This window comes from Bombus vancouverensis, chromosome 17, assembly GCF_051014615.1.
Source record: "Bombus vancouverensis nearcticus chromosome 17, iyBomVanc1_principal, whole genome shotgun sequence".
NCBI classification, from domain to species: domain Eukaryota; kingdom Metazoa; phylum Arthropoda; class Insecta; order Hymenoptera; family Apidae; genus Bombus; species Bombus vancouverensis.
This window is the reverse complement of record NC_134927.1, coordinates 3,114,165-3,136,332: the sequence shown is the minus strand read 5'-3', so window position 1 is coordinate 3,136,332 and position 22,168 is coordinate 3,114,165. Positions and strand designations below refer to the sequence as shown.

At 38.0% G+C, this 22,168-nt stretch overlaps 4 protein-coding genes across 4 annotated transcripts; 2 read left to right on the top strand and 2 right to left on the bottom strand.

The window, feature by feature from the left end:
* Positions 1-290: 290 nt before the first annotated feature.
* Positions 291-3,467, bottom strand: LOC143303947 (retinol dehydrogenase 13-like). Its single transcript, XM_076626164.1, has 4 exons — positions 3,459-3,467; positions 1,724-1,832; positions 1,227-1,547; positions 291-1,144 (listed from the first exon to the last, which is right to left on the bottom strand). The coding sequence occupies exons 1-4, from the start codon at positions 3,465-3,467 to the stop codon at positions 1,029-1,031; spliced, it is 555 nt and encodes a 184-aa protein (XP_076482279.1). The 3' UTR covers positions 291-1,028.
* On the top strand, positions 3,295-4,811 carry LOC143303946 (regulator of microtubule dynamics protein 1-like). The gene is made up of 4 exons (XM_076626162.1): positions 3,295-3,777; positions 3,856-4,050; positions 4,110-4,358; positions 4,464-4,811. Exons 2-4 carry the CDS (start codon positions 3,871-3,873, stop codon positions 4,809-4,811), a joined length of 777 nt encoding a protein of 258 aa, XP_076482277.1. The 5' UTR covers positions 3,295-3,777; positions 3,856-3,870.
* An 11,621-nt stretch (positions 4,812-16,432) lies between these two features.
* Positions 16,433-17,205, bottom strand: LOC143303945 (retinol dehydrogenase 11-like). The gene is made up of 3 exons (XM_076626161.1): positions 17,161-17,205; positions 16,983-17,091; positions 16,433-16,806 (listed from the first exon to the last, which is right to left on the bottom strand). Exons 1-3 carry the CDS (start codon positions 17,203-17,205, stop codon positions 16,448-16,450), a joined length of 513 nt encoding a protein of 170 aa, XP_076482276.1. The 3' UTR covers positions 16,433-16,447.
* Positions 17,206-19,162: 1,957 nt separating this feature from the next.
* LOC117165155 (regulator of microtubule dynamics protein 1-like) lies at positions 19,163-20,107 on the top strand (the record flags this gene model as incomplete). Its single annotated transcript, XM_033348615.2, has 3 exons — positions 19,163-19,312; positions 19,372-19,620; positions 19,760-20,107. Coding segments are annotated over 3 exons (747 nt in total), but the record flags the coding sequence as incomplete, so codon positions are not given.
* Between the last annotated feature and the right edge of the window lie 2,061 nt (positions 20,108-22,168).

Here is a 22,168-nt window from a genome sequence, read left to right as displayed (position 1 = left end):
TGGTGTATGAAACACGGTTGAAAGGACAGACGTATTGTGCATCAGGTATGCGAAACCTTCTTAATTATGGAAAGTCCGAGAATGCTTCTGAGAATATACAATGACAACAGAGTTGGAGGAAAGTGCGATTCTAATTTATTATTGCCCCTTTAATGAGGGTCATAACACCGGTCCGCACCTTCGTTAGACGGAGCGCCCGCCCCGTTGACCGTGGCTACGTTGGGCGGCAGGCTGTCGCCCCGAGCCAAAGCTCACCGTCACTACTCCCGAACAGTTACCATCAGCTTGGATAACTGCGATTGTTTCATTACGGCTATAGTAGACTCTAGATTACAATGTTAGGAGGTTAGGAGGGGCCCCGGCGTCCTTTCGTCTCCGACATATTGAAACATTGAACGATACATCTACCATCGCCTTATTATTTCTTATGCATTAATTACACAGTCGTCGTATTAAGTATATAGTAAGTACAGCAGAGAAATATTTGATCGATATAGTTGTCGGTCGCTTGAGCTATTCCGATGATTATATTGTAAATATCGTTGGCTTTGAATATATTTTATCATCAAGGGACAGCTTCTTATTGTTGGTATTTGGCGGAGGGTTACGATGACGAGTGGTAAACTCCTTCTAGGTAGGTTCAGGGAGAGGACAAGAGGTAGCTATATAATTCAAAAGCATTAATAGTTCCCGTTTTCCTTCTGCTTGAAAGAATGATTTATTGTCATTAGCCGATTTTGCGAAAATTTGTTGAAAAATTTGCGGCTAATTTTCCCTTCAAAGTGTTCCAAAAAAGTGAAAAATTGAAATTTCGAAAAACCCTCCCAGCGTTACCTGGGGAAAACTGTTACCTAACGAATGAACTTTGAGTTTTTGATTTCAGATGATCCAGCACCAAGTTATGAGCAATTCTACTTTTTTCCGAGACACGTCCGAATAATTACTGCCATTGCCGTATTTTTTAATATTTCTCCGTGAAAATTTTATACAATATTCTTCGAATGTCATACTTTAATGTACTATTGGTTTTAATAAAGAGTATCTACAGCCAATCTACCTAAAAAGTTTTGATAAATTCCCATATATCGCGTTATTTCTGTTCGTACTATACCAGGATGGACGGCATTCACTGTAACACCAGTTCCTATATGACATAAAAAATAATGCTTTATCGATTGTATTATTTATTCAAAAATAAATTTTATTTTCTGTTAAAATGACAAAACCTTTCAATTTATTTGCCAATTCCTTTGTAAATAGAATATTAGCTAATTTGCTCTGTGCATATGCTTCGCCAGGCTCATAGGTTTTCTCATTATTCAAATCGTCGAATTTAATTTTGCCACGCTTGTGTGCACTACTTGAAACATTTACAATCCTTGATGGTGCAGAATCTTTTAAAGTGTCTAACAATAAATTTGTTAGTAAAAAGTGTCCTATATGATTCACACCAAATTGCAATTCAATTCCTTCTTGGGTATACATCTTAGGACATCTCATTACTCCTGCATTATTTATAAGAATGTGAAGCTTTCTTTTCTTGTGTTCTACAATGGAAACAGATAATACAAATTATGCTATAGACCTATTGATTTAGATATAATAAGTTCACGAAGAATTTCTTCCCAATTTAGTATTCAAAAATAGATGAACACTTTATACATATAACAAAGCTATGTTATTTCATTTCATTTCATACTCTAACATAGGATATGGTATATACCTTTCTTAAATTGCTCTGCAAAATCCCTAATACTTTTTTGAGATGCTAGATCACATGGTCTACAATAAACATATTTATTGCTACTTTCTACTACTATGTCACGGCGTGTCTAAAAAAATGATGATTAATTTTATAAGGTTTTGAAACAGCCGCAAACGTTTTTCTAAATAAATAAAACTGCACCAATAATTAACGGCAATTTTTTAGAAATAGTCAATAGCATTAATTATCAATAATTTAGTAAAACATTGTACGATTTGTTTTTTCCTTCAAGTAATATACAATGTAAACGGCATAACTGAATTTGTAACAATTCAATCATGAAACAAATATACAATAGATTTTGATAATATTGATTAAAATGCAATAGTCCATTTCTATATATTATAATTTTTCTTAGTTTATTGTCATTGTTAATTTATATTATTTTAATCATAATTACACATAATTCATCATAATTAATTCGGATTCTGTTTCGAATACATGTCAAGTCATGGATATTGGATGATTCAAAATAAAGAGCGAAATTTAATACTCAGAAACGTGTAATGTATTTATCGCAAATACAAAATTCTATACTTTATATTTGTCGGAGATGAAAGAACACCGGAATCTGTAATTGAACAATTGTAGTTATTCAATCCGATTGTAATTGTTCGAGAGTTGTGATAATGAGCTTGGGCTCGAGGCGACAGTCAGTCGCCGAACGTAGCCGCGGTCACGGGATGAACGCTTTGCCTAGCAAAGGTATGGAGTAATTCTATAGCTCTCCTTAAAGGAAATATTCGTGGCGACACGCGACAGTAAACATTCCAACGGTTTCTGTCCCGTGGCTCGCCACACGCAGACCCTATTCTTCGAGTAAGATGATTGCCAGATGTCGATGCGTCTCCGCAGTACATGTTCGGCTAGCCCGAGGGCCCGTTATAAATCTTAAGGTTTAGTTAACTAAAGTCCTTCGAACAGACAGACAGTCTTTGTCCCAACTACGGGAAGATAGGGGAGACATATTTTTCAACGAGCGGCGTCTCCCACTAGCAACTTTCCCTCGAAGGCGGCTGGCATCTTTTTCTAACCACCGATATGGAGATTGACCAATTAGCAGCAACGTCAATTTCCCTTACTTCCTGAACGAAGGCTTTTCTCGACGAATCCGATGATCTCGTATCCTTAGACACACCCCATTATAGTTTTCCTCTGTGGCATCATCGGGACGGGAAAGGCATTCTCGTTCGCGATCTCACTGATGAAAGGAGTAACCCTTTACGACCAGTGAATATCACGCATCCGACTTAGATTTTGTGAGTACGTTCATCTATCATCCCGTCGACCGCGGATTCGTTATTGAACCTAGGATCATTGTCATTAGTTTCTCGAGTGCCTAACTACCACGGTTACTTGTCCGGCTCTATAATAATCGTATTTGCACTAGTCAATGTCTTCTCTATTGCATAACGACAACGTGTAACCCAAACGAAGATTCGTTTCACGCCCCTAACCCTAATTCTAATGTCCTCTCCGACATATTTTATATAATTGATCGTATTTGAACGTATCAGACAGTAACAGAAAATAGATGAAGACACACACACACGCGCGCACACAACATCTTTACGATAAATCGAATTGAAAATATCGAGTTTTCAGTATCGAATCTGTCAATGCTGTTAATGTTTGTGTACTTTATTCGATTCTCATCTGACGTGGAATTTTCTAATTTTGCTGTCAGAATTACATCTGTCATAATTAATCAAATCTGAACACGTTGTATATTGTACAAATTTTTTATTTTTTTCTGTAAATACTATAATTTAATATGTCGTTACGGAGAGCGTTATTCGTTATCAGAGATATAAAAGTATTACAAAGAACGCTTATTCATAGAAGATTTCAATCCACACATTTCAAAGGTTTGGAATTATATCTAAGCACGATTTTATTTTTTATTACTTTTCTATTATTGCATAAGATTTTTAAACTTCGTTGCAACCAGAGAAATTTTCTAATTTTAGTCGATATTAGCTTTAACTTGATAATCTGACCGCTTGCAAATTGTAAGTGTAATGTTAATATTAATGATCTATAAATTTTAATATATTATACAAAATTATTCAATTAGTTTTCATTATTAGAGCAGCAATCAGTACATGTTAACAACAAAATTATGTACCATATCGTCGTTCACTGCTATGGGTATTTGGGGTCTTACAAAAAGGAGAGGTGACAACGAAGCAATCATAACTACAAAAGAAGTTCTAATAGCAAAAGCCGATGCATTATACGAGCAAGAACAATACCAGGAAATACATGACCTAATAAATTATAAAGTAATGACATTATGTATATCACTTATAAATGTAGATAATAAAATTGAATATTTTTATAGGATAGCGGTGATATTGAAATTATATGGCGTTTGTGTAGAGCAATGTATAAATTGTCTAAAATTGTGAGTGAAGTGGATGGAAAGAAATTAATTTTCGAAGCTTATGATTTAATACTTGAAGCACTTGAGATAAAAGAGGATAATTGGGCTGCACACAAATGGGCATCGATTCTTCTTAATTCTAAGACTCTTTATGAAGGAGTAAAAGCACAAATAAAAGAGTCATATAATATTAAGAAACATATGCAGGTATATTTCATGATAATATATTAATATATATATATATATACTTATAAATATTTCATTCCCTGACACAATGTCAAGAAATTGTATCGAATATGTTTAATGTCGCAGAGAGCAATGGAACTAAATCCAAAAGAACCAACACTTACGTACATGCTTGGTACTTGGTGCTATCAAGTTGCTGATTTAACATGGTATCAAAGAAAAATTGCATCTGTAATATTTGGAGAACCGCCATCTTCATCATTCGAGGAAGCTCTAAAATATTTTGAAACTGCAGAGGAAATTGATCCCAATTTCTATAGTCAAAATTTATTAATGTTGGGAAAAACCTACTTAAAATTAAATCAAAAAGAGCTAGCTACGAAATATTTAAAAATGGCCCTTGATTATCCTGCAAAGAACGAAGATGATCGAGATGCTAAACAGGAAGCGCAGAAGTTGTTAAAGAAATTTTAACAAACTGGACAGAAGTTATAATCTATTATATGATAAATTGGAATTGAAGGGATAGAAGGGATAAAGAAAAATTTAGAATCTATCTTTTAAGTAGAAGTATAAAATTTATTTACTATAATGTACAATACAACTTATGTGTGATGAGCCTGTTATACACAACATCTATTTACAGTTCCCAAGTAAAGTAAGTAGTAGTTCCCATATAAAGTAGTTCCCAAGTCTAATTAGTTTAGCGATCAGGAGAGTATTCTTCTTCTTCTTCTTCTTCTTCTTCTTCTTCTTCTTCTTCTTCTTTTTCTTGTTCATCTTCATTCGTATTCCTGCGACGCCGCAGAATTGCTTCTGCTTGCAACCTGGTGAGCAACTGGAGATATGGACGCATTGCTGGGTTGCCTGATCTTCGTCCCGTACTTCCCGTCAGATGGTATAAAAGGTAGCGATGCAGGCCAAATTCCGAGATGAATTCACCACATGGGCAAATAAAGCTCACCATAACGTAATTCGGTGGTAAACTGTCTCGAGATTGTGTTCTGATGTGCAAGCTATTGTAACCAAGCGGGCACTCTCCCATCGTTTTGCTATAAGGCACGATCTGGAAAAATAAAATTAAGATAGGTAAATAAAAGATAAATAAATAATAAATAAAGAAATAAAATAAATAATTTCAAACAAATTGTTTGAAAAATCAGTGGAAGAAACGATTTGAAGGAAATAAAATACTTACTGCTCCAATTGTGGTGAAGATGTATAAGGACGCTTTCAATCGCGAAGCGCTTCCAAACGTGAAGAACTTTCGAAATCGAAGTACTTCCAAATGCGAAGAAGAATCTGGAAAAATAAAATTAAGATAGATAAATAAAAAATAAATAAATAATAAATAAAGAAATAAAATAAATAATTTCAAACAAATTGTTTGAAAAATCAGTGGAAGAAACGATTTGAAGGAAATAAAATACTTACTGCTCCAAGTGTGGTGAAGATGTATAAGGACGCTTTCAATCGCGAAGCGCTTCCAAACGTGAAGAACTTTCGAACTCGAAGTACTTCCAAATGCGAAGAAGAATCTGGAAAAATAAAATTAAGATAGATAAATAAAAAATAAATAAATAATAAATAAAGAAATAAAATAAATAATTTCAAACAAATTGTTTGAAAAATCGGTGGAAGAAACGATTTGAAGGAAATAAAATACTTACTGCTCCAAGTGTGGTGAAGATGTATAAGGACTCTTTCAATCGCGAAGCGCTTCCAAACACGAAGAACTTTCGAACGTCGAGAATTTTCAAACGTCAAGAACTTCGAAGCGTCAAGAACTTTCAAACGTTCTGTTCGATAGTCGAATTGGGAATGTGATCTCCAAGCTAGTTGTCGAGCTTATATAGACGCCACTTCCCTTCATGTTTGCCCCCACTGCGTGGGTTAAGACTTTTAAAGGGGCCCCCTAATAAACAGGCAGGTAAAGCCTAAGCAGTTGTTCATTTGTTTGGTGTATGAAACACGGTTTAAAGGACAGACGGATTGTGCTTCAGGTATGCGAAACCTTCTTAATTACGGAAAGTCCGAGAATGCTTCTGAGAATATACAATGACAACAGAGTTGGAGGAAAGTGCGATTCTAATTTATTATTACCCCTTTAATGAGTGTCATAACACCGGTCCGCACCTTTGTTAGACCAATCAGTACATGTTAACAACAAAATTATGTACCATATCGTCGTTCACTGCTATGGGTATTTGGGGTCTTACAAAAAAGAGAGGTGACAACGAAGCAATCATAACTACAAAAGAAGTTCTAATAGCAAAAGCCGATGCATTATACGAGCAAGAACAATACCAGGAAATACATGACCTTCTAATAAATTAATAAGTAATGACATTATGTATATCACTTATAAATGTAGATAATAAAATTGAATATTTTTATAGGATAGCGGTGATATTGAAATTATATGGCGTTTGTGTAGAGCAATGTAACAAACTGGACAGAAGTTATAATCTATTATATGATAAATTGGAATTGAAGGGATAGAAGGGATAAAGAAAAATTTAGAATCTATCTTTTAAGTAGAAGTATAAAATTTATTTACTATAATGTACAATACAACTTATGTGTGATGAGCCTGTTATACACAACATCTATTTACAGTTCCCAAGTAAAGTAAGTAGTAGTTCCCATATAAAGTAGTTCCCAAGTCTAATTAGTTTAGCGATCAGGAGAGTATTCTTCTTCTTCTTCTTCTTCTCTTTCAATCGCGAAGCGCTTCCAAACACGAAGAACTTTCGAACGTCGAGAATTTTCAAACGTCAAGAACTTCGAAGCGTCAAGAACTTTCAAACGTTCTGTTCGATAGTCGAATTGGGAATGTGATCTCCAAGCTAGTTGTCGAGCTTACATAGACGCCACTTCCCTTCATGTTTGCCCCCACTGCGTGGGTTAAGACTTTTAAGGGGGCCCCCTAATTAACAGGCAGGTAAAGCCTAAACAGTTGTTCATTTGTTTGGTGTATGAAACACGGTTTAAAGGACAGACGGATTGTGCTCCAGGTTTGCGAAACCTTTTTAATTACGGAAAGTCCGAGAATGCTTCTGAGAATATACAATGACAACAGAGTTGGAGGAAAGTGCGATTCTAATTTATTATTACCCCTTTAATGAGGGTCATAACACCGGTCCGCACCTTTGTTAGACGGAGCACCCGTCCCGTTGACCGTGGCTACGTTGGGCGGCAGGCTGTCGCCCCGAGCCAAAGCTCACCGTCACTAATCCCGAACAGTTACCATCGGCTTGGATAACTGCGATTGTTTCATTACGGCTATAGTAGACTCTAGATTACAATGTTAGGAGGTTAGGAGGGGCCCCGGCGTCGTTTCGTCTCCGACATATTGAAACATTGAACGATACATCTACCATCGCCTTATTATTTCTTATGCATTAATTACACAGTCGTCGTATTAAGTATATAGTAAGTACAGCAGAGAAATATTTGATCGATATAGTAGTCGGTCGCTTGAGCTATCCCGATGATTATATTGTAAATATCGTTGGCTTTGAATATATTTTATCATCAAGGGACAGCTTCTTATTGTCGGTATTTGGCGGAGGGTTACGATGACGAGTGGTAAACTCCTTCTAGGTAGGTTCAGGGAGAGGACAAGAGGTAGCTATATAATTCAAAAGCATTAATAGTTCCCGTTTTCCTTCTGCTTGAAAGAATGATTTATTGTCATTAGCCGATTTTGCGAAAATTTGTTGAAAAATTTGCGGCTAATTTTCCCTTCAAAGTGTTCCAAAAAAGTGAAAAATTGAAATTTCGAAAAACCCTCCCAGCGTTACCTGGGGAAAACTGTTACCTAACGAATGAACTTTGAGTTTTTGATTTCAGATGATTCAGCACCAAGTTATGAGCAATTCTACTTTTTTCCGAGACACGTCCGAATAATTACTGCCATTGCCGTATTTTTTAATATTTCTCCGTGAAAATTTTATACAATATTCTTCGAATGTCATACTTTAATGTACTATTGGTTTTAATAAAGAGTATCTACAGCCAATCTACCTAAAAAGTTTTGATAAATTCCCATATATCGCGTTATTTCTGTTCGTACTATACCAGGATGGACGGCATTCACTGTAACACCAGTTCCTATATGACATAAAAAATAATGCTTTATCGATTGTATTATTTATTCAAAAATAAATTTTATTTTCTGTTAAAATGACAAAACCTTTCAATTTATTTGCCAATTCCTTTGTAAATAGAATGTTAGCTAATTTGCTCTGTGCATATGCTTCGCCAGGCTCATAGGTTTTCTCATTATTCAAATCGTCGAATGTAATTTTGCCACGCTTGTGTGCACTACTTGAAACATTTACAATCCTTGATGGTGCAGAATCTTTTAAAGTGTCTAATAGGCTCCTAACGCCTATCCGAGACCCGCCTGAAACCAATCAGGAAATCGAACTCTCCTGCCCGCGCGTGTGGTGTGATGAACTCTTGAGTACCCTTCGCTTTGTTCGTTTCGGGCACCAGGCGGTATCGTTCCATTGCGCTTTTCCGTGCTATGGTGTTCAATATTATCGTTAAATAGAAATGCGGGTTTCAATCGGTCTATGGACACTATTACGTTTTTATTATTTATTTTAATAGTGAAGGTCTTTTTTCCTCGCTCTATAACCTGATACGGCCCGTCGTAGGGTGGTTGTAAGGGGTCTCCGATGGCGTCGCGACGCAGAAATACATAAGGCGATGTTTCGAGGTCGCGGAACACGAAGGTTCTCCTTTCGCCGTGTCGCGTAATTGGATGAGGCCTGATTTTTCCTATTCGGTCTTTTAGGCGACTTGCGAATTCCGAATTGGCCTGTTGTTTAGTCGGTACAAAAAATTCTGCCGGCAATCGTATGCCGGTGCCATAAACCATTTCGGCTGCCGTCGCGTTTAGGTCCTCTTTAATAGCCGTTCGTATGCCTAATAGAACTATCGGCAAGATATCCACCCAGTTGCTCGTATCGTGGCATTTGATTGCTGCTTTTAGTTGTCGGTGCAGGCGCCCTACCATCCCGTTGGAGGCGGGGTGATAGGCTGTCGTGCGCAAATGTCTGATGCCGAGCAACCGGCATAGTTCGTTAAATAGGTTCGACTCGAACTGGCGTCCTTGATCGGTCGTTATTTTTAAAGGCACGCCGAAACGAGATATCCACGTGGAAAGGAGAGCCGAAGCGACGGTTGCCGCCTCCATGTCGGCGATGGGAATGGCTTCGGGCCAACGCGAAAAACGGTCGATACACGTTAGACAATATCGGTAGCCTTTTGAATATGGCATCGCGATAATGTCTATGTGTAAGTGTTCGAAACGGCCCGCTAATTCTCCGAATGTTCCGACGGGTGAGGATACGTGCCTGGTGACTTTACATTGTTGACACGGGATACATTGTCGTGTCCAATTTCGGGAGTCCTTGTTTATGGACGGCCAGACGAAACGCGTCGTCACCAGGTTTTGAGTGGCACGTATCCCTGGATGGGAAAGTCCATGGAGCGAATTAAATACGTCGCGCCGCAAGGATTTCGGTACGTACGGTCGTACAAAGTCACCCGATACGTCGCAATATATTTCTACGTCGTGATCGGGGAAACGTATTTTCTTTAACCGTAGCGCGGATGTACCGGAGTTGACGATGTTGCTTAGTTCTTTGTCGGCTTCTTGCGCGGCGGCGAGAGCTCGATGGTCCACAGACTTTCCTATCGCTTCGATGCGTGACAGAGCGTCGGCAACATTATTGTCTAACCCCTTGATATATCTTATGTCGGTAGTGAATTGTCCGATGCAATCTAGTTGCCGGAATTGTCGCGGCGAACACTTATCAGGATCTTGGTTGAACGCATATGTAAGGGGTTTATGATCGGTGTAAATTATAAAATTTCTCCCTTCAATGGCGTGTCGAAATCGCTTTACCGCAGTGTACATAGCGAGTAATTCGCGGTCGTACGCGCTGTACTTTCGCTGCGCGGAGTTCAACGGTTTGGTAAGGAAACCTAACGGCTGCCAAGAGTCGTTGACGCGTTGCTGGAGGACCGCTCCTATTGCATAGTCGGATGCGTCTACCGCGAGGCTAACAGGTGCGCCAGGTATCGAATGCGCTAACATCGTGGCGTTAGCGAGGGCGCGTTTCGACTCGCGGAAGCTGGCTTCGGATTGCTCTGTCCATTTGATGGGCGCGTTGCCCTTTTTTCCTCCTTTTAATAGGTCGTTTAGGGGTTGAAAAATTTTTGCGGCCCCCGGTATGAAACGTCGATAGAAATTAATCATACCGAGGTACCTGCGTAGTGCTTTAACGGTCCCGGGGAGCGGTACTTCTACAATAGCGTCAACGCGTTCGGCTAGCGGCTTTATCCCGTCGGCGTTTACGGTGTGTCCCGAGAATGTGATTTCGTTCATACCGAATTCGCACTTTACTGGGTTGATGACTACGCCATACTCGTTTAAGCGTTCAAACAAAATCCGAAGGTGTTCGCGATCTTGTTCTTCGGTTTCGGATGCGATTAAGAAATCGTCTATGTAAGCGAACACGAAGTCCAGACCACGGGTAATTTCGTCAACGAATCTTTGACACGTTTGCGCGGTGTTTCGAAGCCCAAACATCATGTTGGTTGCTTCGAAAAGTCCGAAAGGTGTCGTGATCGCGGTTTTCTTAACGTCTTCTGGCGCGATCGGGATTTGGTGGTAAGCGCGGACAAGGTCGATTTTTGAGTAGACACGCTTACCGTACAGATGTTGCGCGATATCTTCGATGTGTGGTGGGGAGTACCTGTCGGGTATGGTGCGAGCGTTCAACGCACGATAGTCGCCGCATGGTCGTAGACTTCCGTCCTTCTTTGGGACGACATGCAGGGGTGATGCCCATGGACTCTTCGATGGCCGCATCACTCCTTGCTCGATCATTGCTGCAAAATCCGCCTTGACTTGCTTGAGACGATCCGGTGCGAGACGTCGAGGTTTACTGTAGACGGGTGGCCCGGGTGTAGTTTCAATATGGTGTACCACACTGTGTCGGATTTTCTCTCGTCCGAAGGCCGGTGGGCGAGTTAGATCCGGAAACTCCGCCAAAAGTCGATGGTAGACCGATTCGCCGATTACGGTTTTGATGGATATTTCTTCCGTCGTGGCAGCATATCCCCTTGATGATAATTGGGTTGTCGTGTCGAGGAGTCGTTTGTTTCGCGGGTCCACGAGCAACCCATAATGGCTTAAAAAATCTACGCCTATGATAGGCGTTTGAACGTCAGCAATTACGAAGTTCCACTTGAAGGCTCGTCTTAGGGACAGGTTAAGGCCAATCGCAGTGGTACCATACGTTGCGATGCGCGTCCCGTTGGCCGCGAATAGTTCGTACGTGTTTTTCTTGACGTGCCTATGGATTTTACTGCGGGGGTATACGCTGATGTCGGCGCCGGTGTCTACGAGGAAAGAGATCTTCGTTCCTTTGTCCGTAACGAAGATGCGGCGGGATCTCAGGCCGTCGTCGTCTGCCGCGTCTACGGACGGCTGGTCTCGTTTCCCGACTTCCACGTGCATGGGAAACGACAGCTCCTCGCGCGTTCTCCGAACTTTGCATGATAGAAACACAGATCGTCTTGCCGTGGCCGATCTCGCGAGCGCGAACGTCGGTGGTATCGCGAACGCGAGCGTGATCGTGATCGTGGTCGACGATGATTAATGATGCTCAACGCGTTCATCTGTGCCTGCAACTGTGATATTCGCTCACTCAACACGTTGATTGCGGCGGCCATTGGTTCGTATACTCCAGCGTTTTGCGCTGGTGGGTCCATTACTGCCGTTACTCGGGCGGTGCGCTGAAAATCCTCCGTGAATTCTTCAGCGATCAGGTCCGCCTGCCGCAATAACCTTTCTGGGTCCGAATCGTCGACTGCCGCGAGGATACGCCTGATGCGGGCGGGTAATCGGTTCCTCCACAGCGTGAGGGTAAAATCATCGGGCGTGGAGGGGCTGGAGAGTTTTTTTAAATGTTGATAAAACTGGGATGGCTTTCTATCTCCCATCTCCTCGCTTTCCACCAACTTCTTTATCCGGGTCGCGTCCGTATCGGATAATTTGCGAATGAGCGCATGTTTTAATTTCTCGTAGCGTCCGATGTCTGGAAGGTTCGTCATCAGGTCTTCGACGTCCTGGAGCTGTTGATCGTTGAGGCATTTTACCAGCGTAACGTACTTAATGGTGTCTTCCGTAATTCGCGCTGCCTCGAATTGTCTCTCCAGAAGGGCAAACCATGCCGCCGTGTTCGTGGGCAGCAGTGGAGACATGCTGATCACCTGGCTGGCTATGGTTCCCTGTGTATTACTTTCCATCGTCGCGGTGCACTCAAAATCGGTGGTTAAAAACGATAGCACTATCACGGTCACCTCTTTCACAAAATGTCACGTTAAATCACGTCGGGGTCACCAGTTTGAGGTGGTATGGTGATAGGTGCGTAAGGAACTACTCTTGGTGTTTTTAACGAACAATAGTTTAATTAGAAATAATCAACAATCAGAGTTAACAATTAACAACTAACAATTACACTTAACAGACAACAGGTAACAACTAACAAATAACGATAGACACCGAGAGATCATTCGACGCGTTGCTATGCAAATAGTACCGAGGAGTTACACATTTAATAGCGCAAGACAGACTGACTCTGCTTTTGTTTCGGATCGCGCAGATTCTTCCCTTCGTAGCCCATCGATATCCCCCACTAGCGTGCATTCATTAGATGTGCCGCCAGTGCTGGCACGTGTATGCTCTTCCGAGAATTCGGCGGAAAGAGTGTGAAGATATCGATGGTACATTGGGCACGTCGGTGTTGCGCTTTGGCGGCGTCGCGCTTTGCATCCGGAGCCGTTGGAAAGTTCCGTGGCCCGTGCCGCCACAGATCTATAAATTTTAATATATTATACAAAATTATTCAATTAGTTTTCACTATTAGAGCAGCAATCAGTACATGTTAACAACAAAATTATGTACCATATAGTCGTTCACTGCTATGGGTATTTGGGGTCTTACAAAAAAGAGAGGTGACAACGAAGCAATCATAACTACAAAAGAAGTTCTAATAGCAAAAGCCGATGCATTATACGAGCAAGAACAATACCAGGAAATACATGACCTTCTAATAAATTATAAAGTAATGACATTATGTATATCACTTATAAATGTAGATAATAAAATTGAATATTTTTATAGGATAGCGGTGATATTGAAATTATATGGCGTTTGTGTAGAGCAATGTATAAATTGTCTAAAATTGTGAGTGAAGTGGATGGAAAGAAATTAATTTTCGAAGCTTATGATTTAATACTTGAAGCACTTGAGATAAAAGAGGATAATTGGGCTGCACACAAATGGGCATCGATTCTTCTTAATTCTAAGACTCTTTATGAAGGAGTAAAAGCACAAATAAAAGAGTCATATAATATTAAGAAACATATGCTGGTATATTTCATGATAATATATTAATATATATATATATATATATATATATATATATATACTTATAAATATTTCATTCCCTGACACAATGTCAAGCAATTGTATCGAATATGTTTAATGTCGCAGAGAGCAATGGAACTAAATCCAAAAGAACCAACACTTACGTACATGCTTGGTACTTGGTGCTATCAAGTTGCTGATTTAACATGGTATCAAAGAAAAATTGCATCTGTAATATTTGGAGAACCGCCATCTTCATCATTCGAGGAAGCTCTAAAATATTTTGAAACTGCAGAGGAAATTGATCCCAATTTCTATAGTCAAAATTTATTAATGTTGGGAAAAACCTACTTAAAATTAAATCAAAAAGAGCTAGCTACGAAATATTTAAAAATGGCCCTTGATTATCCTGCAAAGAACGAAGATGATCGAGATGCTAAACAGGAAGCGCAGAAGTTGTTAAAGAAATTTTAACAAACTGGACAGAAGTTATAATCTATTATATGATAAATTGGAATTGAAGGGATAGAAGGGATAAAGAAAAATTTAGAATCTATCTTTTAAGTAGAAGTATAAAATTTATTTACTATAATGTACAATACAACTTATGTGTGATGAGCCTGTTATACACAACATCTATTTACAGTTCCCAAGTAAAGTAAGTAGTAGTTCCCATATAAAGTAGTTCCCAAGTCTAATTAGTTTAGCGATCAGGAGAGTATTCTACTTCTTCTTCTTCTTCTTCTTTTTCTTGTTCATCTTCATTCGTATTCCTGCGACGCCCCAGAATTGCTTCTGCTTGCAACCTGGTGAGCAACAGGAGATATGGACGCGCTGCTGGGCTGCCTGATCTTCGTCCCGTCCTTCCCGTCAGATGGTATAAAAGGTAGCGATGCAGGCCAAATAGCGAGATGAATTCACCACATGGGCAAATAAAGCTCACCATAACGTAATTCGGTGGTAAACTGTCTCGAGATTGTGTTCTGATGTGCAAGCTATTGTAACCAAGCGGGCACTCTCCCATCGTTTTGTTATAAGGCACGATCTGGAAAAATAAAATTAAGATAGGTAAATAAAAAATAAATAAATAATAAATAAAGAAATAGAATAAATAATTTCAAACAAATTGTTTGAAAAATCAGTGGAAGAAACGATTTGAAGGAAATAAAATACTTACTGCTCCAAGTGTGGTGAAGATGTATAAGGACGCTTTCAATCGCGAAGCGCTTCCAAACACGAAGAACTTTCGAACGTCGAGAATTTTCAAACGTCAAGAACTTCGAAGCGTCAAGAACTTTCAAACGTTCTGTTCGATAGTCGAATTGGGAATGTGATCTCCGAGCTAGTTGTCGAGCTTATATAGACGCCATTTCGCTTCATGTTTGCCACCATTGGGTGGGTTAAGACTTTTAAGGGGGCCCCCTAATTAACAGGCTGGTAAAGCCTAAGCAGTTGTTCATTTGTTTGGTGTATGAAACACGGTTGAAAGGACAGACGTATTGTGCATCAGGTATGCGAAACCTTCTTAATTATGGAAAGTCCGAGAATGCTTCTGAGAATATACAATGACAACAGAGTTGGAGGAAAGTGCGATTCTAATTTATTATTGCCCCTTTAATGAGGGTCATAACACCGGTCCGCACCTTCGTTAGACGGAGCGCCCGCCCCGTTGACCGTGGCTACGTTGGGCGGCAGGCTGTCGCCCCGAGCCAAAGCTCACCGTCACTACTCCCGAACAGTTACCATCAGCTTGGATAACTGCGATTGTTTCATTACGGCTATAGTAGACTCTAGATTACAATGTTAGGAGGTTAGGAGGGGCCCCGGCGTCCTTTCGTCTCCGACATATTGAAACATTGAACGATACATCTACCATCGCCTTATTATTTCTTATGCATTAATTACACAGTCGTCGTATTAAGTATATAGTAAGTACAGCAGAGAAATATTTGATCGATATAGTTGTCGGTCGCTTGAGCTATTCCGATGATTATATTGTAAATATCGTTGGCTTTGAATATATTTTATCATCAAGGGACAGCTTCTTATTGTTGGTATTTGGCGGAGGGTTACGATGACGAGTGGTAAACTCCTTCTAGGTAGGTTCAGGGAGAGGACAAGAGGTAGCTATATAATTCAAAAGCATTAATAGTTCCCGTTTTCCTTCTGCTTGAAAGAATGATTTATTGTCATTAGCCGATTTTGCGAAAATTTGTTGAAAAATTTGCGGCTAATTTTCCCTTCAAAGTGTTCCAAAAAAGTGAAAAATTGAAATTTCGAAAAACCCTCCCAGCGTTACCTGGGGAAAACTGTTACCTAACGAATGAATTTTGAGTTTTTGATTTCAGATGATCCAGCACCAAGTTATGAGCAATTCTACTTTTTTCCGAGACACGTCCGAATAATTACTGCCATTGCCGTATTTTTTAATATTTCTCCGTGAAAATTTTATACAATATTCTTCGAATGTCATACTTTAATGTACTATTGGTTTTAATAAAGAGTATCTACAGCCAATCTACCTAAAAAGTTTTGATAAATTCCCATATATCGCGTTATTTCTGTTCGTACTATACCAGGATGGACGGCATTCACTGTAACACCGGTTCCTATATGACATAAAAAATAATGCTTTATCGATTGTATTATTTATTCAAAAATAAATTTTATTTTCTGTTAAAATGACAAAACCTTTCAATTTATTTGCCAATTCCTTTGTAAATAGAATATTAGCTAATTTGCTCTGTGCATATGCTTCGCCAGGCTCATAGGTTTTCTCATTATTCAAATCGTCGAATTTAATTTTGCCACGCTTGTGTGCACTACTTGAAACATTTACAATCCTTGATGGTGCAGAATCTTTTAAAGTGTCTAACAATAAATTTGTTAGTAAAAAGTGTCCTATATGATTCACACCAAATTGCAATTCAATTCCTTCTTGGGTATACATCTTAGGACATCTCATTACTCCTGCATTATTTATAAGAATGTGAAGCTTTCTTTTCTTGTGTTCTACAATGGAAACAGATAATACAAATTATGCTATAGACCTATTGATTTAGATATAATAAGTTCACGAAGAATTTCTTCCCAATTTAGTATTCAAAAATAGATGAACACTTTATACATATAACAAAGCTATGTTATTTCATTTCATTTCATACTCTAACATAGGATATGGTATATACCTTTCTTAAATTGCTCTGCAAAATCCCTAATACTTTTTTGAGATGCTAGATCACATGGTCTACAATAAACATATTTATTGCTACTTTCTACTACTATGTCACGGCGTGTCTAAAAAAATGATGATTAATTTTATAAGGTTTTGAAACAGCCGCAAACGTTTTTCTAAATAAATAAAACTGCACCAATAATTAACGGCAATTTTTTAGAAATAGTCAATAGCATTAATTATCAATAATTTAGTAAAACATTGTACGATTTGTTTTTTCCTTCAAGTAATATACAATGTAAACGGCATAACTGAATTTGTAACAATTCAATCATGAAACAAATATACAATAGATTTTGATAATATTGATTAAAATGCAATAGTCCATTTCTATATATTATAATTTTTCTTAGTTTATTGTCATTGTTAATTTATATTATTTTAATCATAATTACACATAATTCATCATAATTAATTCGGATTCTGTTTCGAATACATGTCAAGTCATGGATATTGGATGATTCAAAATAAAGAGCGAAATTTAATACTCAGAAACGTGTAATGTATTTATCGCAAATACAAAATTCTATACTTTATATTTGTCGGAGATGAAAGAACACCGGAATCTGTAATTGAACAATTGTAGTTATTCAATCCGATTGTAATTGTTCGAGAGTTGTGATAATGAGCTTGGGCTCGAGGCGACAGTCAGTCGCCGAACGTAGCCGCGGTCACGGGATGAACGCTTTGCCTAGCAAAGGTATGGAGTAATTCTATAGCTCTCCTTAAAGGAAATATTCGTGGCGACACGCGACAGTAAACATTCCAACGGTTTCTGTCCCGTGGCTCGCCACACGCAGACCCTATTCTTCGAGTAAGATGATTGCCAGATGTCGATGCGTCTCCGCAGTACATGTTCGGCTAGCCCGAGGGCCCGTTATAAATCTTAAGGTTTAGTTAACTAAAGTCCTTCGAACAGACAGACAGTCTTTGTCCCAACTACGGGAAGATAGGGGAGACATATTTTTCAACGAGCGGCGTCTCCCACTAGCAACTTTCCCTCGAAGGCGGCTGGCATCTTTTTCTAACCACCGATATGGAGATTGACCAATTAGCAGCAACGTCAATTTCCCTTACTTCCTGAACGAAGGCTTTTCTCGACGAATCCGATGATCTCGTATCCTTAGACACACCCCATTATAGTTTTCCTCTGTGGCATCATCGGGACGGGAAAGGCATTCTCGTTCGCGATCTCACTGATGAAAGGAGTAACCCTTTACGACCAGTGAATATCACGCATCCGACTTAGATTTTGTGAGTACGTTCATCTATCATCCCGTCGACCGCGGATTCGTTATTGAACCTAGGATCATTGTCATTAGTTTCTCGAGTGCCTAACTACCACGGTTACTTGTCCGGCTCTATAATAATCGTATTTGCACTAGTCAATGTCTTCTCTATTGCATAACGACAACGTGTAACCCAAACGAAGATTCGTTTCACGCCCCTAACCCTAATTCTAATGTCCTCTCCGACATATTTTATATAATTGATCGTATTTGAACGTATCAGACAGTAACAGAAAATAGATGAAGACACACACACACGCGCGCACACAACATCTTTACGATAAATCGAATTGAAAATATCGAGTTTTCAGTATCGAATCTGTCAATGCTGTTAATGTTTGTGTACTTTATTCGATTCTCATCTGACGTGGAATTTTCTAATTTTGCTGTCAGAATTACATCTGTCATAATTAATCAAATCTGAACACGTTGTATATTGTACAAATTTTTTATTTTTTTCTGTAAATACTATAATTTAATATGTCGTTACGGAGAGCGTTATTCGTTATCAGAGATATAAAAGTATTACAAAGAACGCTTATTCATAGAAGATTTCAATCCACACATTTCAAAGGTTTGGAATTATATCTAAGCACGATTTTATTTTTTATTACTTTTCTATTATTGCATAAGATTTTTAAACTTCGTTGCAACCAGAGAAATTTTCTAATTTTAGTCGATATTAGCTTTAACTTGATAATCTGACCGCTTGCAAATTGTAAGTGTAATGTTAATATTAATGATCTATAAATTTTAATATATTATACAAAATTATTCAATTAGTTTTCATTATTAGAGCAGCAATCAGTACATGTTAACAACAAAATTATGTACCATATAGTCGTTCACTGCTATGGGTATTTGGGGTCTTACAAAAAGGAGAGGTGACAACGAAGCAATCATAACTACAAAAGAAGTTCTAATAGCAAAAGCCGATGCATTATACGAGCAAGAACAATACCAGGAAATACATGACCTTCTAATAAATTATAAAGTAATGACATTATGTATATCACTTATAAATGTAGATAATAAAATTGAATATTTTTATAGGATAGCGGTGATATTGAAATTATATGGCGTTTGTGTAGAGCAATGTATAAATTGTCTAAAATTGTGAGTGAAGTGGATGGAAAGAAATTAATTTTCGAAGCTTATGATTTAATACTTGAAGCACTTGAGATAAAAGAGGATAATTGGGCTGCACACAAATGGGCATCGATTCTTCTTAATTCTAAGACTCTTTATGAAGGAGTAAAAGCACAAATAAAAGAGTCATATAATATTAAGAAACATATGCTGGTATATTTCATGATAATATATTAATATATATATATATATATATATATATATATATATATATATATATATATATACTTATAAATATTTCATTCCCTGACACAATGTCAAGCAATTGTATCGAATATGTTTAATGTCGCAGAGAGCAATGGAACTAAATCCAAAAGAACCAACACTTATGTACATGCTTGGTACTTGGTGCTATCAAGTTGCTGATTTAACATGGTATCAAAGAAAAATTGCATCTGTAATATTTGGAGAACCGCCATCTTCATCATTCGAGGAAGCTCTAAAATATTTTGAAACTGCAGAGGAAATTGATCCCAATTTCTATAGTCAAAATTTATTAATGTTGGGAAAAACCTACTTAAAATTAAATCAAAAAGAGCTAGCTACGAAATATTTAAAAATGGCCCTTGATTATCCTGCAAAGAACGAAGATGATCGAGATGCTAAACAGGAAGCGCAGAAGTTGTTAAAGAAATTTTAACAAACTGGACAGAAGTTATAATCTATTATATGATAAATTGGAATTGAAGGGATAGAAGGGATAAAGAAAAATTTAGAATCTATCTTTTAAGTAGAAGTATAAAATTTATTTACTATAATGTACAATACAACTTATGTGTGATGAGCCTGTTATACACAACATCTATTTACAGTTCCCAAGTAAAGTAAGTAGTAGTTCCCATATAAAGTAGTTCCCAAGTCTAATTAGTTTAGCGATCAGGAGAGTATTCTTCTTCTTCTTCTTCTTCTTCTTTTTCTTGTTCATCTTCATTCGTATTCCTGCGACGCCGCAGAATTGCTTCTGCTTGCAACCTGGTGAGCAACTGGAGATATGGACGCATTGCTGGGTTGCCTGATCTTCGTCCCGTACTTCCCGTCAGATGGTATAAAAGGTAGCGATGCAGGCCAAATTCCGAGATGAATTCACCACATGGGCAAATAAAGCTCACCATAACGTAATTCGGTGGTAAACTGTCTCGAGATTGTGTTCTGATGTGCAAGCTATTGTAACCAAGCGGGCACTCTCCCATCGTTTTGCTATAAGGCACGATCTGGAAAAATAAAATTAAGATAGGTAAATAAAAGATAAATAAATAATAAATAAAGAAATAAAATAAATAATTTCAAACAAATTGTTTGAAAAATCAGTGGAAGAAACGATTTGAAGGAAATAAAATACTTACTGCTCCAAGTGTGGTGAAGATGTATAAGGACGCTTTCAATCGCGAAGCGCTTCCAAACGTGAAGAACTTTCGAAATCGAAGTACTTCCAAATGCGAAGAAGAATCTGGAAAAATAAAATTAAGATAGATAAATAAAAAATAAATAAATAATAAATAAAGAAATAAAATAAATAATTTCAAACAAATTGTTTGAAAAATCAGTGGAAGAAACGATTTGAAGGAAATAAAATACTTACTGCTCCAAGTGTGGTGAAGATGTATAAGGACGCTTTCAATCGCGAAGCGCTTCCAAACGTGAAGAACTTTCGAACTCGAAGTACTTCCAAATGCGAAGAAGAATCTGGAAAAATAAAATTAAGATAGATAAATAAAAAATAAATAAATAATAAATAAAGAAATAAAATAAATAATTTCAAACAAATTGTTTGAAAAATCAGTGGAAGAAACGATTTGAAGGAAATAAAATACTTACTGCTCCAAGTGTGGTGAAGATGTATAAGGACTCTTTCAATCGCGAAGCGCTTCCAAACACGAAGAACTTTCGAACGTCGAGAATTTTCAAACGTCAAGAACTTCGAAGCGTCAAGAACTTTCAAACGTTCTGTTCGATAGTCGAATTGGAAATGTGATCTCCAAGCTAGTTGTCGAGCTTACATAGACGCCACTTCCCTTCATGTTTGCCCCCACTGCGTGGGTTAAGACTTTTAAGGGGGCCCCCTAATAAACAGGCAGGTAAAGCCTAAGCAGTTGTTCATTTGTTTGGTGTATGAAACACGGTTTAAAGGACAGACGGATTGTGCTTCAGGTATGCGAAACCTTCTTAATTACGGAAAGTCCGAGAATGCTTCTGAGAATATACAATGACAACAGAGTTGGAGGAAAGTGCGATTCTAATTTATTATTACCCCTTTAATGAGTGTCATAACACCGGTCCGCACCTTTGTTAGACCAATCAGTACATGTTAACAACAAAATTATGTACCATATCGTCGTTCACTGCTATGGGTATTTGGGGTCTTACAAAAAAGAGAGGTGACAACGAAGCAATCATAACTACAAAAGAAGTTCTAATAGCAAAAGCCGATGCATTATACGAGCAAGAACAATACCAGGAAATACATGACCTTCTAATAAATTAATAAGTAATGACATTATGTATATCACTTATAAATGTAGATAATAAAATTGAATATTTTTATAGGATAGCGGTGATATTGAAATTATATGGCGTTTGTGTAGAGCAATGTATAAATTGTCTAAAATTGTGAGTGAAGTGGATGGAAAGAAATTAATTTTCGAAGCTTATGATTTAATACTTGAAGCACTTGAGATAAAAGAGGATAATTGGGCTGCACACA

Coding starts and splice junctions, on each gene's coding strand:
- LOC143303947 (XM_076626164.1), bottom strand. Junction 1,548..1,723: donor TGCAGAGCAATTTAAGAAAG/GTATATACCATA, acceptor TTTCCATTGTAG/AACACAAGAAAAGAAAGCTT. Junction 1,145..1,226: donor ATTGGCAAATAAATTGAAAG/GTTTTGTCATTT, acceptor TATGTCATATAG/GAACTGGTGTTACAGTGAAT.
- LOC143303946 (XM_076626162.1), top strand. CDS start 3,871: ATGTTAACAACAAAATTATGTACCATATCGTCGTTCACTGCTATGGGT. Junction 4,051..4,109: donor ATGACCTAATAAATTATAAA/GTAATGACATTA, acceptor ATATTTTTATAG/GATAGCGGTGATATTGAAAT. Junction 4,359..4,463: donor ATATTAAGAAACATATGCAG/GTATATTTCATG, acceptor TTAATGTCGCAG/AGAGCAATGGAACTAAATCC.
- LOC143303945 (XM_076626161.1), bottom strand. CDS start 17,205: ATGCTATTGACTATTTCTAAAAAATTGCCGTTAATTATTGGTGCA. Junction 17,092..17,160: donor TGCCGTTAATTATTGGTGCA/GTTTTATTTATT, acceptor TCATTTTTTTAG/ACACGCCGTGACATAGTAGT. Junction 16,807..16,982: donor TGCAGAGCAATTTAAGAAAG/GTATATACCATA, acceptor TTTCCATTGTAG/AACACAAGAAAAGAAAGCTT.